The sequence below is a fragment of the Rhyacophila brunnea genome, unplaced genomic scaffold (genome assembly GCF_057557595.1).
Source record: "Rhyacophila brunnea isolate RB1 unplaced genomic scaffold, BYU_Rbru_1.0 scaffold_5, whole genome shotgun sequence".
Classification (NCBI taxonomy): Eukaryota; Metazoa; Arthropoda; class Insecta; order Trichoptera; family Rhyacophilidae; genus Rhyacophila; species Rhyacophila brunnea.
In genome coordinates this window covers 15,701,208-15,720,865 of record NW_028233170.1, presented here as the reverse complement: position 1 = coordinate 15,720,865, position 19,658 = coordinate 15,701,208, and the positions used below count along the sequence as shown (strand labels likewise).

At 29.8% G+C, this 19,658-nt stretch overlaps 1 protein-coding gene across 1 annotated transcript in view; it reads right to left on the bottom strand.

Moving 5' to 3' along the window:
- Window positions 1–2,352: 2,352 nt before the first annotated feature.
- Window positions 2,353–19,658, bottom strand: part of LOC147066094 (trissin receptor-like) — a 31,930-nt gene continuing 14,624 nt past the window's right edge. The window contains exons 4-6 of the mRNA XM_085955721.1: window positions 18,730–18,927; window positions 13,809–13,940; window positions 2,353–2,874 (exon numbers count right to left, since the gene is read on the bottom strand). Coding sequence (XP_085811847.1) covers window positions 2,353–2,874; window positions 13,809–13,940; window positions 18,730–18,927 — 852 coding nt within the window. The remainder of the gene's footprint in view (window positions 2,875–13,808; window positions 13,941–18,729; window positions 18,928–19,658) is intronic.

Genomic DNA, 19,658 nt, shown 5'->3' with positions numbered 1-19,658 from the left:
CGATCTGATTAATATTGATTAGGTATGTACTTATTAGATATTTCACTCCATCTGACCCCACTTACTAAAAGATGCTAGAGCCGCCACTGATGACTAGCATACTGAGCGAGAAAAGGAAAGCGCTCCTCGCTCTCGCAGATGAGATGATGGGATGGGATGATCTCGGGAGATGACACTAGCCGTGAGGCTTGTCAAAGATATGAACATTTTTTATTACTTTTTACTTCGACTCATGTTTATATCGAGTTATTAAGTTGGTGCTCTAGATCCAAATACATATTGAAAAAAACAACACGTGGATTTGTCAAATCCACGATTCGAATCTGATACACATATCTTTATAAGTTGACACCTTACCGTTTGGCCAGTCGAACAGTACTAAAATACGATTCCAAAACAAAATATGTAATACAACCTCCACTCCGAGGAGGCCCATAATATACTTTAGAATTAATCATGGTAATTTACTTTTAGATTACATTACATCACCATATTTCTTTCTAAGATAACCATATTGGCCACCACAGAGAGGAGGTTGTACTAAAAAAATACCACGAGAAATATTTATGTTAACAACTTGCTCAACCTATTCGGTCCATACTCTGATTCTTTTTCTGAAGTTTACATAATGTAAGATCTGTTTCTGAAAATGCTCCTTACGATTTTATATAATATGATAATTTAAATAATTTACTTATATACTCGTAAACTATTTTTTTCTAGCAATTAAATTTTACAAAAAATCCATGTTCCCAAATTTTAAAATACCACTTACAATCATAAGGAATAGATTCATTTAGCGGGATTGTTTTGATTTTCTTACTTGTCTTTTATTTGATCGCCTCCATGACCCTATATGCCAATCTCTGTCTCTTACTATTCTCCAGTCCCCATGCCCTTTCTATTCAGTCTTCTGTGACGTATATTGCCCACCTACTCCCAACCCCTTCTCTAGATTATTTCCTTTGGGACACTGACTTGGTCAAGATCTTTAGCGTATATTTTTGCATTTCCATTTATGTTAAATAGATAACACAAAATTACACGTAACTACCCTACCACTAGGGCTATAATTAATAGCATGGCAATTAACTCAAAAATCAAAAAAGGTGATAAATATGGTCCACCGTATTCAGATAATTAATTATCCCGGGATGTGAACTGTCGTCTGGTGTGATATTTTTAACACGGCCGCTCATGACTGATTTAGAGCGACAAATTGCATATTGAGAATTGCAATACAGCGATTTCTAAAAATTGCCGCTTCATACTTGATTCCAAATGCATCCCATTATAATTTACAATTGTATAAAAATATCTAATTAATGTATTATTCATTGAAAAAAATGTTTAATTAAAAATTATGACCAAATGCAAGTAGGTACGTTAAAACTAAAATTTGGAGAGATCCTGGTGAATTCCAGGAATTGAGTAGGTACCTATTGTTAATACCGTGATTCATAACCACAAAATATGGTTGACTATATTAACGAAATTTGATAATACTTCAGACGCATAACTATTAGTTAATTTTTGCGTAATTGTGTTTTCAAAAATATTTTTTATAATATGTACTTATGTGTATTTCTGAGGTATTCCGAATTAAGTCTGTTAAATAATTATTCATAACTTTAAACAAAAAAGAGTTAAGTAACTTAAATTTATTTTGATTAAAAAAATAAAACACAGCTTATTTTAATATATTGTAAAAAATGATTTTTATTCCGTTGTATAAAGTAAATTGTGAATAATGATAACAATATGCTTACAAATATGGATAACAGTTTTGTACTTCATTAAATATTTCTTACATTGGATAGTTTCTTCATAAAACTAATTTTTATAATTTCATATAAAAACATATTACACGGTAAATTAGTTTTCGATGTGAAATTACCAATGATATTAGAAGGCGTCGCATCCAAACTGACAAAATGAAAGTTTGAAAAAAGTAAATGGTATCACTATCGCTTTCTTTTCTTTACGCGTACCTACATATGTGTATTTACCCGTTTCAATAAGTCTTGCTTCAATACCCATAATACTAAATTCGGTCTCATGGTAGTCAATACTGATCGGTTACAGCCATTTTTCAATATTTTAGTAAGTCTACATTTTGGTAAAATATAAGATATTTTTTCATTAAAAAAAATATATATATATAAATTGCAAATTATCTTCAAGATTATCTTATGTCAAAATTCTTTATTGTGATAACATATTTTTTAAAGTTTTACACCGATAATATTATGTACATTAAGTTTAATTTAAGTTGTATTTAATAATTTAATTTTACATAGGTAAGTATATATTGTGTAAAACATTAATACTATTATCTCATAAAACTTTCATTCAGCCAGTTACGGTGTCTGAACTAGTTGTAGGCACCACATATGAACTATAAGTCGCTCTTGTAGATGTGGAACTTCTCCTTAGAAACGTAGCCAGCTGACTACTCGAGTTTCTTTTCAAAAGCAATTGTTTCTTTTTCTTCTGAGACGCCCTGCAGTTACAAAACAGCAGTTCCCTCATACCGCGGCGAAAATTTCTCGACAAGAATGCGTAGACAAAAGGATTGACGCCCGAATTGGAAAAGGATATCAGGAATGTTAGGGGTGTGAAAAGGGTACTGAAATCGCTGCTACCCCTATAGTCCGAGGACCAGTACTGCCACATTTTCCGGGCGTGAAAAGGTAAATTGCAGATTGCAAACGTTAGAACGACTACGATGAGCATTCTGACGACTCTCCGACGTGCTCGCAATACGTTCTGTGATGGGTCCGTCATGCGGAGGATATTCGGGTAGACGCCTCGTGTCCGCCATGTTGTTATTCCGTTTCTGCAGCACGTAGACTGGTCGATTTTCCGCACAAACTGCCAAAGTAAAAAATGTACATGTAGTTAATTTAAACAACACGTAAAGTAAAACAAGTATACTACATATTAAACCCCTTATACCATTATTATATATATTATTTTCAACACCTCAGGAGCATACCCAGAATAACTATACTATGATGAAAAATATATATCCGTTTCTGATCGGTTCGAAATTATCTCAATGATAATATTATGTTCTATGATGAATACTACAATATTAAATGATTCATTATCAATGGTCGTATTATTATATGCGTACGATTAATCAATAAATATATATATTATAGCAGGTACAATAGTATTTATGAATTTTATTCACTATTCAATATTGACATATATTCTGTAAAAACCACAGAATTATATTATATAAGTACACCTATTAGAACATTTTCAAATATCGTCAAAAAATAGCTACGTACATAATAAAAAAATAACAAGTACGATATATATATATATAAACAAAATATGGATTACTACTGATGCCAACTGTACATCATATTAATTATTTCATTACCTTAATTTAAATTACAAGTTGGTAATCATCTTTTAAGAAAATTAAAACACCTCAATCATTTGTATATTTTTCAAGATATATATTTATAATTAATAGTATTATCAAATTTCAAATTAAGGATATTTTAAATAACGTGAAATAGACTAGACACCAATTTTGTATCTTATCGAAAGAAAAAAAATATTCTTGAAAAGTATCAGGTATACATTTTAATTGTAATAATAATTACTTAGTGAAATTATAATCATCTTTATTCTCCTTATAAAGTGAGATATAATTAGATGTAGTACGATACGATTTGAACACGCCGTCTGGGAAATGATTAATTCAATTTCAAATCTTAAAGTGAAACCATATTTTGTTAGCGTCGTCGGAAGTTCTCTCTAAAATGTTCAATGTGATACCGGTGATACCTATCTACCCATAAAGTACTTGATACAGTAAGTTGAAGTGTGGTACGCATATTAAATTATAAGCAATCGGCTTATCTCAACTCAATGTCACAAATGGAAGTCCTCGAAGATGGTTTTTTCTTTTACAAAAGAAAAAATATGAACAGCCTAAATGAAATACATATAGGTTGTTTCATAAAATATGTATATTAAATAATAAAATCAGTGGCAATATATATTTTTTAATATAATAAAATTAATATTCAAATTAATTGTTCTGCGTCAACATATTATATCGCGAAAGTCACCAAGTTTATAGGCATAGTTTTTTTAGAATAACTAGTTGCATATAAAATGAATAAAACCATATTTTCTTAAACTATGATTTCAAATTGACATATTGTATGAGATTTAGTTTCAAAAATGATACTCAGTTTTTTATAGTGCTATAAAATTATTATTTAACAATGATTGTCTTTGGTATTAAGTCAATCATAATAAAGTGGAAATTGTTAAATTAGTGATAGGAATACATTTTTACTAAGTTTTGTATGCACTTTCGTGAGATCAACAGACTATTAAAATAAAGATGGTATTTCATAAATTGTTTAATAAATTTAGCAGTGTAACCCTTTTTATGTAACATTGACACTGTGTTACCAAACACTGTAGATATATTTTGTGTATATTGAAAGTATCACCTGCCTAACGGGTTTATTTAAGTGAAAATAATGTTAAGAAAATTGTTTATCGGTAATAGAGCTGTGGTAGCGATCTTATCGCTCATGAGCTACCGGTAGCCCGCGACAACCTTTTGATTGTGATTGATTGACACATCTCAGTTTTCTATATTTTTAAGGATGATCTTCACCGGTTTTAGTAAAGCGCTAAAAATATTTTTGTTTTAAAAACTTATGGTAAACCAATAATTTTCACTTCCTACTCAAAAAATTTTGCCTGTGGCACATTTTTATTTTAATTTGATTAACATTACAGTAATTAATATTATAGTTACATATATTTTATGTACAAAGTGGCTTGCTACCTAACACCAAAAATATTGAACATAGAACACGCATCGTTGACATTGTTTAGTTTTAGAATGAAATATTTTTTTAAATATGTATTTTTCACTAAACTTAATGGTGATAAATGTAAATTTTTAGTGGAAAAACATTGTATCAATTAAAATAAAAGACAATATTATTTTATACTTATTTCACATAATTGAATAATGATCAAATCTGGGTTTATTCATTTCAATAGGACTATTTTAACCAATATAATAATATGTATTTTTTTGTGAATTAAGATTTTTCAAACTATTAAATAGGTACGTAATATCGGTAAAGCAATAATCAATATAAAATAATAATAAATAAATAATTTCAAAAATTTTATGATGAAAAATATTTTTTGTAGAAATGTGCTTTCAAAAACACTTTCAATCAACATTTTCAGGATTTTCTCGTTAAAAGGTAGACCTCTTATAACACGTTTAAAAAGTGACGTTGAGAGGTTTCTTGCCAGCGAGCATACTCAAAATAATATCAGTTACAAGAAGTCGAGTGGCTGTAAATTTCTCTGGCTTTATTGAAATTTAACAGACAGAAAAAATATTGCCAAGTATGTAATAAGTAAGCAGTCACGAGAAAAAAACCGCCCGCAAATTGAAAATTCCGCACCTAAAATTTACTCATTGTCTAAAATTGTATTTAAATGCATTTCATTTTTTGGGCTATATTAAAGCCGAAAAATTAGTCGAAAAAATGTATCCGAGCTCTGAAAAGTATGTTTCTGTATCATTACTTCACAGTTCCTTATTTTTTACCAATGAAAATGTGCCGCTTCCAAGCAGCGAATGGCATGTTATAACTTTCACAGACCGTCACTGTGAGGGTTACATGTAAATTGAATGGAAAACATTTTACCGTGAGCTTTTTTCTCGGAAAGAGATGATCGTACACTATACGGTCTCCAATTTTATTAGATTCAATATGAACATTAATTCAATTTTCACAGCTAATTTTGGCAAAATTCATGAATTCAAGATTGAAAACCTAACCTAACCTAACAAATAATCTATATAATATATCGGTTATTTTCAAAATTTGTTTGCTGCTGGCTTCTTGCAAAGTATAAACCAACAAGAACCGTGTTTTATTTAGACATGAATTTTATGTCAATACTATACGACCCAAAGAGGTTCGACGGTCTTTACTACTTCCCGTGATACTCTCGATTCCCGTGATACTCTCGATTTCCCGTGATACTCTCGATTAAGACCGAGGGTGGTACGGGGCGGGTTTGGTGGAGGGACATTAACTTCAATGGTCTTTACTATACGGCCATATATTTCCGATACAACATTTTGCGGTGAATTACGGCGAACTGCATACGTACAAGTTTCCGGACACGCACTGTGAGTTAGTGATATCTACTGATAAGTATCAAAACAAATAATCATTTTAAAATGATCTTTTCATACTATCGAAATAAAAAAGGTATATCTTAAGTATTATAATGAGAAAGGAGAAGCCATAAACCTGATGCATCCACATGAAAATATAAATATTTAAAATTAATTATTCGAGAAATCCAACCTATCTACGATCCATCGTCACCATTAACAACAATATGGAAATAAAAACCAGATGGAATCTGTAAAGATCTTAAATCCAAACATAAAAATCTGTATGTGCAAAATACTGCTGAGACCAGCCTTCATACATGGATCAAAATGTATGGTTGTTGTCAGTAACAAAAAATAATAAAACTGCTTCAAAGAAGGTCGAAATTCGGTGGAAAGCAACTTTCGTTCCGTTAGGCCATCCCGTGGGGTTCTAAAGACTTCTTCGTGAGTAATTGCACTTTTCCTGGTAAAATATAAAATCTCTTTGACAAGATTCGTATAATATTATAATTTATTCAAAAATAAAACATTATATATACCTAATAACAAACTCATATTTCAGGATATTAACATTAAAAATCTATCAATCTAAGGCTTAAATTAATCTCAGAAGAGAGAAAAAATCACAATACACAGCACATCACTAAAATGTATATTATGTCTCTGGGGAGCACATTGACAAGTCTGGCAACCTTTGTTAATATTGATTTACATAAAGAAACACTTTTGATCAACAAAAAATTCATAGCTACGTTTTTCCAGTTTTTTTAGATAAAATTTTACTCGAAATTAAGGATGTTATAAGACAATGTCAAGAATTGAAGAGTCCGTCTTTAAAAAATTACTTGCTAGGTCTCAGCAGTACTAAAAGTTTCAAGACCCACGGGATAAGTATACAATTATTGCGGAGCTAATTTAAATGGCACTAAAGTGTAATGAGATTAGTGAGTAAACTCATTCTTTTTTAATAATGTAATGGAACTTTCCTTAGAAATGGAAATAGGGAGGGTAAGTTATCATGTAATAATCTTTAGATTAAAAACTATATAGATACATATCATTATAACCCAATAAAAGCCTGTTTATGTAAACGCATAATGGTGAACAAAACAAATCAGAGACGATAAATAACACACCAGCGTAAATGGAGTAATTTATGTAATAGCTTCATAAATATAGAAAAAAACTTCACGTTATAGTAAAATTGGTTATGGCCCATTTATAAATAATGCCTAGTCGATATATAAAATTTTGAATACTGTAGGTGCTTAATAGCAAGTTACACCTGTATGGGGGTAGTAAATTAAGTCACTGACTAAGGGTGGTACTAAAAAATACAGTATAAATTTTAAGAAATAATATAAATGTGTTATGCAAACTCTTTTTTATTGTTTAAAGAATTTCAGTAACCATAACATCAAATATATTTTATATTAAGGGCGGACGTGCTCAGCGTGGGTCAAAATGGAGCTTTTTTTCTATTTTCAAAGCATGATCCTGGACAAACCTTAAACGTTGTAGATAATCTATTTATATAATTTTGAAGCCTTATTATCCTTTATATTTATTTTAGACATTTGATGACTGCATAAAGTATTTTTATTATATAAAATAGTATTCTTTTAAACCGTGTTGTATTCTTTAAAACACGTTAAAAAATGTGTTAATCTTGCCCATTTTTTGAATAATAAAATGCCCAATTCTTGTCAAATTTGGGATCACAGAGATTATCAATATAATTTCTTATCGTAAATATTTCACTATAATAATGTCAATATAAATTATACTGATGGTTTTATAAATGCGTTTAAATATTAATAAATGTAAAAAATCATAAGACCACTGCACATTTATGTACTGAAATATGACTTTATTCTAAAACATTAGAGCGAGAGGCTTAAAAGAATACTATTTTATGTACTCGTAATAAAAATACTTTATGCAGTCATCAAATGTTTAAAATAAATATAAAGAATAATAAGGCTTCAAAATTATATAAATAGAGTATCTACAACGTTTAAGGTATGTCCAGGATCATGCTTTGAAAATAGAACAAAAGCTCCATTTTAACCTACGCTGAGCATGTCCCTCCTTAACCTAATGAATAAACGATAACCAATTTATTCCTACATTCGATGGACTTTCATGTTTAAAAAGACAGTATTTGTTTCTGCCTCAGGATAAACCTATTCTTAGAACTGTGATTATTAAAAACGCTATCATTTATTTCAGACATTAATATTATTTATTCTGCTTTATAGCTCTTCTGAGTTTTGCGGGAAAATTACTATATCATCAGCAAAGCGCAGGTATTCTCCATTTATGAGGATCATTTTGTCATTCCAGTCAAGTTGCCTGAATAAGTGTTCAAGTGAGCAACAAAGTATGCTTGAAAATAAATATAACATAGACAAAAGTCATGTTCAACTGCTTAACGTGCCAAAAAAAGATCCTTATCAATGGCCCTAAGTTCAAACAAGTGAAAAACTACATCTATCTAAGACAACAAGTGTCTATAGATAGATGGATGTATGTTTGATGAAATTGTTTGCAGAATAAAACTGGGGTGGAGTGCTTTTGGCTGCCTGAATAATGTCTTCAAAAATGACCTACCACTGTGCCTAAAGCGCAAAATATTCAACCAGTGTGTGATTCCCGTAATCACATATACGTGTGAAATAATATTTCCATATTATGGATCCTAAGTAAAAGAAAGATCCAGAAACTTAGAGTTGCACAGCGTGGTATGGAGAAGTGAATGCTCGACATAACGCGACAGGGCAAAAAGCAGAATGATTGGATAAAATAAGGGTTTGCGATGTAATAGAGTTCGCTTAAAACCTCAAATTCTCATGCCATAGCTCAAATAAGGGACAATCGCTACACAGATCTTGTCATCCAGTGGTACCCAAAAGGTACAAACCATCCGCAAGGTAGACCTAAAGACCACTGGATCAATGAAATGGTTAAATTCTGCGAAAGTACGTGGAATTAGCTTGGAGAGACCTTCATCCAGCAGTGGATAGATTCACGCTGATAATGATGATGATGAATATTATTTAAAATATAGAAATAAGATGAGGTTTCAAATTTAAAGCTCTCAGATATTTAAAGATATTATATTATATTATATTATATCTAAGTTTTCCGTACGTACTTAATAATCTGAACAATGTCAGATAATAATTAAATGATAACTATGAAGTTTATGAAATGTAAATTCATTTTACATACCTAATATAAAACCTTTTCCATTTGTATATGCCTTACAGATTACATACAAACTATTAATTAAAATAAAACATAGTAATGTAGCATAGTACGAGAGTGGGTCAATAAGTCCTTAGAAAAGCCGACAGGTGGCGCGACTAGTACTGTAAGAGGTTTGTTTTCATGCAGCGGCACTACCGATTCAGTATGCTGCGAAGTTTCAATCAGATTGGTCGGGTTGTTGTTTTTTATTTTCGTACATTTAAAAAAAAATTGCTTGTTTACGAAAATGGAGAAAATTGAGTTTAGAGCTGTTATTAAACATTTTAATATAAAAGAGTTAACAGCAAAGGAAATAAAAAATGAGTTGGATTTAGTTCACGGCATATCTGTTCCTTCACTTGCAACTATTTATAACTGGTTAAATGAATTTAAACGTGGTCGTACATCAACAAAGGATGAACCACGTCCAGGACGTCCTGTAGAGGTGACTACACCAGAAATGATCAATAAAATCCACGATATGGTGTTAAGTGACCGAAGATTAAAGTTGAGTGAGATAATTGAGGTTACAGGGATCTCAAAAGGTAGCGTCATTTCTATTTTACATGACAAATTTGGCATGAAAAAAGTTTCTGCAAGATGGGTGCCGCGTTTGCTCACAGTCGACAATAAACGCAATAGGGTGGTGGCCTCTAAAGCCCTGTTGTCGCTCATACAACACAATCGGGATGAATTTTTTCGTCGCTTTGTGACTGTAGATGAAACATGGATACACCACTATACTCCCGAGACGAAAGAACAGTCAAAGCAGTGGATTGCGAAAGGCGAACCATGTCCAAAGAAGGCGAAAACCGTAAAATCAGCTGGTAAGGTTATGGCTACTGTATTTTGGGATGCACGTGGAATTATTTTCGTTGACTATTTGGAAAAAGGAAAAACAATAACAGGGGATTATCATGCATCTTTATTGGACCAGCTAAAAAACAAAATTGAAGAAAAACGGCCTCATTTAAACAGGAAAAAAATCCTCTTTCATCAGGACAATGCCCGTGTTCACACATGTTTACGATCAATGGCTAAAATTGAAGAATTGAAGTTCGAATTGGTCGACCACCCACCGTATTCGCCAGATTTAGCCCCCAGTGACTTTTTCCTTTTCCCAAACTTAAACAAATGGCTAAGTGGACAACGTTTTTTTTCAAATGAAGAAGTTATCGATCGGACAAATGCTTATTTTGAGGACCTTCCGAAAACTTATTTTTCTGACGGTTTAAAAAAATTGAGAAACGTCTAACCAAATGTATTGAGCTCCAAGGAGATTATGTTGAGAAATAAAAAAAAAATACAAAAATAAAAACTGTTTTAATGCTTTTTTCTAAGGAATTATTGACCCACCCTCGTATCTAATATATATTATATTTTATGTAATTGTTTTATTCAATGTCTATCTACCATTAATGTTGTTCGTATATAGTCAGTAATGATACATAATATGCCAGCTATTCAAATCCACGATCATAATAATTTCGCAATCATTATGATTTTATTCAAATAAAGTTTTGGTACTTATCTATACTAAAAGATTACAATGATTCCTTATTTTCGAGTACAAACATATAACGTTTGGGAACATTTTTGAAATATAACTATACTTAAGCTTTACTGAGTAAAAATTTGACACAATGACATATCTTGTACGTTTAGCAGACATTTCCAAAAAAAATGTTAAATTATGTCATAATACCGCGGAGAAGAAAATAATACGATCATATTGCGATTTATAATTTAATAGTGTTTCAACAATTTAATTTTCAATTTAATCAAAAACAAAACGTTGTGAATATTTAAATATAAGCTATATACGATATAATAAATATAAATAACATTCCATTTCCTCTTTTCAATATTTCAACGGAAACTTCGTTTTGCGTGCGTCAAACATTCGTTTGAAAACTAAGCAAAAAATCAAAAAAATATATACTCTTATGTAGTTGGGAAATGTTCATTCAAACATTCAAAAATCATATTTTACTTTATTCAGCAGGTATACGAAATCTGTTAAAAGTTAGAAAGTTAAATATGTGGTACATGTTGGATAGGTCACCAGTGAGACATGTGTAGACACCTGATAAATTTTTATTTCAGTTGATTACAAATAATATTAATAATAAGATGTTAATTTATCAACGTATAAGTTACAACGCATGACAACTTTTTATGACTTGAAAATGTACGTGTTGCCTATGCCGAGGCCCGTAGCGGACTACCTGAGTCGGCGACGCTACAAATATTGTTTACCTCAGAATAAGTTTAAAAAAAGTAGATATATTTTAAATATAAAACAATGATAAACTGACTAATATTTAAGATAATAAAAAGCCTGAAAGTGGAGTTAATAAAACATTAGTAAAAAATAATTAAGGTGCGTCATACTCTCAATATTTTCTATGCATTCAGAATAATAATTGTTTGATAATTTAAATAATGTAAAATAATTAGTCTGTATCTAAGAAAAGGGCAAAAGAAATATTTTGCGAATTCATTCAAAATTCTTTCAATCATGTTGAATCACTTTTATTACAAAACACGTGTCACGTAAACTGTATTATGTATATTGTAATGGATTCCAAAATGAAATCCGTAGACCTCTTACAGTGAACTGTATAAAGACTGCCGTGAATTAAAAAGGAAATTCTGTTATATATTTTGCTTCTACATTGAAACAACAATAAATAGCTCTTTTTATATTGCTAAATAAATAAAATGGACAAAACGTCTGGAATCATCAATCGTAAATTCGGAATGGGAAAAAAATATTATAATTTCTATTATGTTAAGTCAACTATGATACAGTGGGTTAAAAAATCGATCATCTATTAATATGGCGTAGCGACTAGTATTGAGTTGGTTTACAATTAAAATGTATAATAATTATCACGTAGGCAGCTATCGTGGTGCAGTGCATAAGGCGTTTGCCTTCCATGTGAAAGTTTTGGGTTCAATTTCCGGTGAGTACACAATATTTATTTATGTCATTTTCACAAAGCCATTAATTATATGGTTATTAATAATTACAAAAAAAAATGACGTTTACAACACAATATGAAAAATCAAAGAAATACTATTAAAAACAAAGAAATGGAAGCTGTATTAAAAAGAGTATTAATTAATTTTTCATATTTTTCAAGAATTTATAAAACGACGTCCACGTAAACTCATCATGTAGGTAAAATGTATCTTTGGCGATTTGGTTGAATACAGCTATTGCTCTTCCAATTGATGAAAGTAAATTTCAAATTTCAAAAATAAACTAAAACTTCACTTGAAATGTATATGTGTATGTCTCTGAGGAGTGCAATGATTAGTTTCGCACCGCTCGCTAATAGTGCCTGATAAGCCTGATAGAGAAACAGTGCTGATCTAGAAGAAGTCATGACTACGACCACATAAATACCAAAAAAAAATATTCTTTATGACGTGAGCATTCATTCAAAACCATCCCTCGTGAGAGCAGGCAAAAATTTCTTACAAGCATAAGTGACCTGTGAGTTAATAGATAGAGAGATAATAGAGTAAAAAACAAGAATGCTTGAAATAAAGGCATTTGTAAAATAATCGTTTGGCATATCATTGTAAGGTCAGTAGTTATATTTGTTAAAATAAATACGAGTGCTTAAAGTCAGACAACGTTATCTACAAAAAAGTGTTTCTTTTTTTTTTGAGATAACGTTATTTTACATTGATGGCTACATGATAGTCAAACAACGTTATGTCAATCTTTTCTAATTTCTTATTAAATCGTCACTAAAGTTTAACGCTAACTACATAAGTTACCCTTATTTTCATATTTTTTAAAAACTATCCCTATAAATTTTCACATCATCATAAGCAAGATAAATGTACAATACACATTAAACTATAAAATATTAACATTAGGTTTTAAATAAACATTTTCCTTGTTGAGTTAAAAGAATCTAAAATAACGATTTTTGGCTCTCCTGTAAAGTTGCACTTTTGTAGATAGTGTTGTTTGACACTAAGCCCTCGAATATATCGAATACATGTATTCTGAACGCGGTGCGGTCTACATTAAACTTGTAGGAAACTTCATAATGATTCCAGATAATTGACCCATATTCAAGACTACTACGTGACAAACTCACTTTAGTGTTAGTGTCATTGAAAAATAACGATACCAATACATATATGAGTCACCTGCACTGCCAGAAGAATTTTATGCCATTCTACCATTAAATTATTTAAATTACAGTAAAGTTCAGGAACTGCTTCCTGGCCAATGGAAAAAAAATATTTACATAAACCAGTAATAATGCAGATGAAATTCTTTTCAATAAAATGCACTTGGATTCATATAAATGCATTAAAGTTATCTTACCTGTTTCTCCTGCGGCATTCTGAAGCATTGACGTGTGCAATGGGAAGCTCCGCACGTCCCGTTTATGGCGGCCGACGTGGTAATCCCTCGAGAACTCTTCCAAAGTCCTACTGCTATGCGGGTGTAAAGTACCTGCAGGATTTAAAACGTGTAAAATCTTATATTCACAAATCGACTTTTGGCACAATACACATCGATGACGCAGCGCGTCAACCCAGATGGAAAATATTTAAGTAATTCATTCACTCTTTCAGCCGCAGGGTGTCGACAACGATCTAGAAAAATCTATAGAAATAAAACGAGTCACCAAAACAAAATCGTAATGTCAAAAATTATAGAGGTATTCATAGAAAGTTTTCTATGCCAACGCATTTACTTTAGCTTGGAGAAAACAAAAATACCCCCAGGAGAACAATACAGGACACAGGTATCATAATCATTGATTTTTATAACGGGATTTTATTCCCACTATACATGCTATCACATAGGTTGTGTTAGACCATTTAGATAATAATACTGAGCATTTATTCTAAGCCATCTGCACTATGTTTCCTTTACTTTTTCTAAGAGCTTGTGTACACGGATTTATTACTAATTATTAGTATTTGCACGAATATCGACACGTTCTAATAAGTCCAATACTAATGTTTGTTACTAATACGGCCTATTCACACATGACAGTATTATTTATGTATTATTATTTTTTATGTTTGTTTCTTTATTAAACGCCACAACAGGCCGTGAAGCCCAATAATAGTGGTAAAACTCCCAGGTTTGAGGAATTTACATATGATATTATTACCTCACTGGGAATTGAACCCAGAACTCCGTGATGGAAGGCCAGCGCCTTGCGCACTGCACCACGAGAGCCGTCAAAATTGATTACTAATGATTAGTACTAAGCCTGTGTAAACAATCTTTTACATACGACAGTATCACAAGTTAATCAAGCTCTAATGAATACGTTTATGAAGTTGTCCGAAATTATGTAGACAATTTTATAAAATAAAATATTACCAACTTAATCATTTAACAATAAAATTAAGAAATATTTTAATAATTACTACTTTTACAAATATATTCCATCTCGTTATAATGACCAAAACGTATATTATTATTTTTGTCTCCTAAAAAATGATACTTTTCAAAAAGGTTTTAATTTTAATGTTTAACAACAGATTCAAAAACAGAGTTTTACACTGTTATTAGTTATATGCCACAAGTAAATAACATTGATTATTAAATTGATCATCATCATCAGCTTATTTCAATTCACTACTGGATGAAGGTATCCTCAAACTCTCTCCACACTGTTCGGTTCTTTGTTCTTCGTTACTACGTAAATCCGCCTATATATCTCTGGTACCACTGAATTGGTAGGCTGTATTTACAGCTTAGGTACACAACCAAAATAAATCTGTATTTCAACGACATTTTACACAATGTCAGAAAAAAATTCTAACGTTTATCATTAATATTCAACGCTTCGTGGAGACCATGATCATATATTTTAATATTAGTAAGCAATGTTATACGACAGCGAACTATCTTTCCCATTTGAAAAAAATATTAGCGCTAATCTGAAAGAATTTCGTGATCTTCAACGTAATACATTGCAAATATATACGTGATATTGCGTTATGCTGTCTATCGTGCGGTTGACAGATTTGATATAAAAGTAAAGTTTCACTTTATTTTAACAATTACTATTAATTTTGAGGATTCGTTAAATATTTTTGATTTATAATAGCTATCTTTATTAATTTATTTTATCTGTTATCTACTTTAACATTCGTTTTCTCTGTATAACCTTATCATTTATCATGTTATCATTTTTGTCTATTGCGTGTTTTTCGTTGAACTGTTTATTCAAATTAAACTGTACTTTTTACTTTTACTGTAATTGTTCAATTAATAATATGCCATTATAATATTTGTCTTAATTATTCAATAAAATGAGGTTATATTTGTTGATTATATAATTGGCATCAAACGATTTAATGAAATCATATATTGTTACTTACTTATGATATACTTACATAAAAACCATAAACAATGAGAAGGGATATAAATAAGTTTCCTAAAATTGGTAGTATGCATAATAAATCTTATGTCTATATTACAGAAAACTCATTTATTTTTCATCCGTGATTTTGGCTTATCATTAATAAAATATCCGTATATTGTCTTCATACATTCCGTATTCGCATCCGTGATTTTGCAAAAATAAGCGTTCTCTATAATGTTATATTATAACCGGTATCTTTTGTTTGCGTTGACAATGAATTATTAAACTCTATAGAGGTCAAATTAATCCATCTCAAAAAACATCCACTATAAAAAAGATGAAAAATTATAGTTCTTTATAGCGGAAAATAGTTCACTGTATAGTTTAATTAAATGGCAATTTTAACTAAACGACGAAATTTCTGATACTCAAGTTAGGTACTTTATTTAAAGATTTATTTTAAAAGGACGTAGTTAAATTCACAGCAAATTATTAAAACTGTTAAAGAGAAATATAATTTATATTTTTTATTCTTTTAATAACGTCTTAATCAAATTAATGCATAGAAATTATAAATAGTTTTCGAACAAGTTAATCTTTTCAGAGGGTTTTCTTGCCAAATAATATTGTTTAATTTTCTAACTTTTATGTTGTAGCATTTTGAACAAATAGCGGAAACCACTTTGTGGGAACAAGGGAAACTAATTAGATTATTTTGATGGGTACGTATAGAATTTACATAAATACATTTGTTTTTAATTGAAAATATTTAATCAAACCAAAATTCAATAATTATTTAATTAAATATGTTTTTCGAAATACCAAGTAAGAATCATTACGTATTCGTATTGCATCATTGATTCTACGATACTAATTTGAAAATGTGCGCATCTTTTGGCGGTTTTGAGTAAACATCGACATAGAAAATATTTTTCCTTAACTAGTTTAATTGATTTGTGTTTATAATTATCAAAATATTTTTCATTTGTTTGTAAAAGTCAAAATCGTTTACGTTAGTAGAAATATTAATGATTGTTTATTTTCATTCTTTAAATTGGATAATCTTCAGATTCAACTAACGTTATAAAGATTATTAAAATCAATCCATCTTTATTTTGTACCATTACAGTTTTTCCTTATGAACAATGCGTTTTCGTTTACTTGTCAAAATGGGTTAAATATATTTTTTTTAATATTTAACTAAATAATAAAATTCGGTCGATTTTATATTTTTGAGGAAATTTTTAAGCAAAATTTTAATGATAACAACTATTTATTTTCAGCAAACCGAAAATGTATATTCAGATAACCGTAAATGAATGTCTTTATCACAAATATATTTATTATGGATTGCTTATTAATAAATAGTTTTTTTTTAATTAAAATCAAAATAATTAGTGTTTCACTGTCAAGTTTAATATGATAAATTGTAACGAAATAAATGATAAACTATGTTGGCACCTTCAAAAAGAAAGGTTAGTTTAGTTAGGGAGGCACGGAATATTTTTATAAAATAATACACGTTTTTGTGGAATAATAATAATTAATAATAAAACCGTCACTTTTACTTAGTGAAAATTTTGTTACACTAAAGAGTAAAAATTTTAACTCACCCACCAAAAAATGGTTCAAATAATATCAAATATATAGTTAGGTATCAAAAAATATAATATAATAATATTTTAAATACGATTTTAAATAGGCCGTTATGGTCATTTTAGTGGTTTTGTAGAATGTTATTTTTATGTTTTTAGTAAACATAATAATATATCGCATATTAACTTGGGTGATTTCATTTTGTTGAAGTAAAGGTTAAACTCGATTTCTACTTCTGCTAAAATCTACACAATAATTTATTTATTCAGATAACCTGAAAATAATATTTTTATTTTTAGCCTTGAAAAGGGTGGGTACAAAAATATATATTTTTAATAAATATATTTCTTAGGTACAGATTTAAATATTTACTTTGAAATATTTTGTCAGTGAACTTTTTTAAACAGTTATTTTTATACAAACATAATATACCATTTCTCTATATTTATTATTGCTTAAAAAATATCCTTATTATTATATATAATATTATAAGGACGTGTTGACAGAGATTTTTAATTGGTTGTAGAATAACATAGTAGGTACTATAATACAGTAACGGCAAACCTAAGACATAAGTGCCACTTTTTCCATTCGGAGAAATTCTTTTTGCATGCAAAAGAATAAAGTTGTAGAATCATGTAAAACCTCAAGCACTGATATGCAGAATGTTCCGGTTGGCTTAGCACTAGACAAAACTTAAATTCTGAAATGAATTAAAAAATTGGAAGTTATGCCAAAAAAAGCTCTCGGACTGGTTTAAAAGCTGTTGAAGAACACATTCAATAAAAGTATTAGACTTTGACATTTTTCTATAATATTATATTAATATTCAAATTACATATTAAATAAATTAATACAAATATTACACATGTATGTTGTAACGCTAGAGAGGTCATTCAGTGTTAATTATTTGTTGTTATAATATAACGTATTTGCATCAGAGTACCAAAAGCTATAAATATTTTATTTAACTAAATGACTTATGTTTTGATGGATTTAAGTTTTATACTACGTATTCCATTTGAGTCACAAAACTTAAATTCAAATCCCATCAAGTACCCTCGGTTGATAGTAATAATATATAATTTATGCTTGCCTCATATATACTGACATTGATTACATTTCTAAAGAATGCATAATAAATTATTTTCGTTTATACCAAACGTATTTAAGATTAAGATTAGTATCAATTAGCATGTTTTAAAATTGTATTACAGTATAAGATAATAAAACTGATATTATAGCCCACTTGTTGGCATAACATAATAAATTGCACCGAATGGCGTCGGAAAAATATAATAGCCATAGATTACTTACGGACATGATGCAGAGTGGAGTTAGGTAAAGAAAGCAGAAGTTGATTATGTCGAACAATTCCGAGTCGTACTTCTTTCTGTGCGAAATACAAATAGTTTCCGTTTGATTATTCCCCAAGTCATTCGTAATGGTTTGCACCCAGATAAACTTCGGAGCACTGTATATTGCGCTGGTAAACCAAACTCCCACTATAACCAGCTGAAAGTGAAATACTTTATAAAAATAAAGAAAATAGTGTGGTTACAAAGAAAACTTTAATAAAATTGTATGAAATATTATATAACAAATTATGGTATAGCAAAAAAAAACATTATTAATACACATATATACGGGCTATAAAATAAATATTTGGTAATACGGTGCCGCGAAACTGCCATTCGAAGAACCATAGATTAAAAGATTAGGAGAAATAAATTGTTTTTATTGTATGTAATTCCTTTTTTTCCCTTTTACGTTAATGCGAAATTATTATATTAGTGTTTGTTAATCTATTAAGGAACACATTTTTATTATATAATTGGTATAGAGTTACTTGTTGCTGAAATTATTAAACCCTGTTTTCATATGAAAATATTTTATATTTATTTATAGTTTTCATGAATTTTATAATTTATCTTAGATTTGGTTAATTAATTAATCATTGTACACGAATCTTTGTAAATAACTACTGTAGGTATAAGTAACATTGTCGGAAGGGTTGAATAATTATAACCCGTTTACTGAGTATTGTTGCGTTTATTCGGATTGATACCAATACTATAAGTTAAGTCACTTGAGCCAGTATTGGTATAGTACCCCCCTCGTAGTGAAATGCTTCATTTAATCAAAAATCAATCAATAAAAACTAAGCTACTGCAGTGTCTGAAAGTGGTGACTTCAGTATATTCTGTGTCAGTTGTGTATAACTTTTTTTTTGTTTACAATTGTGT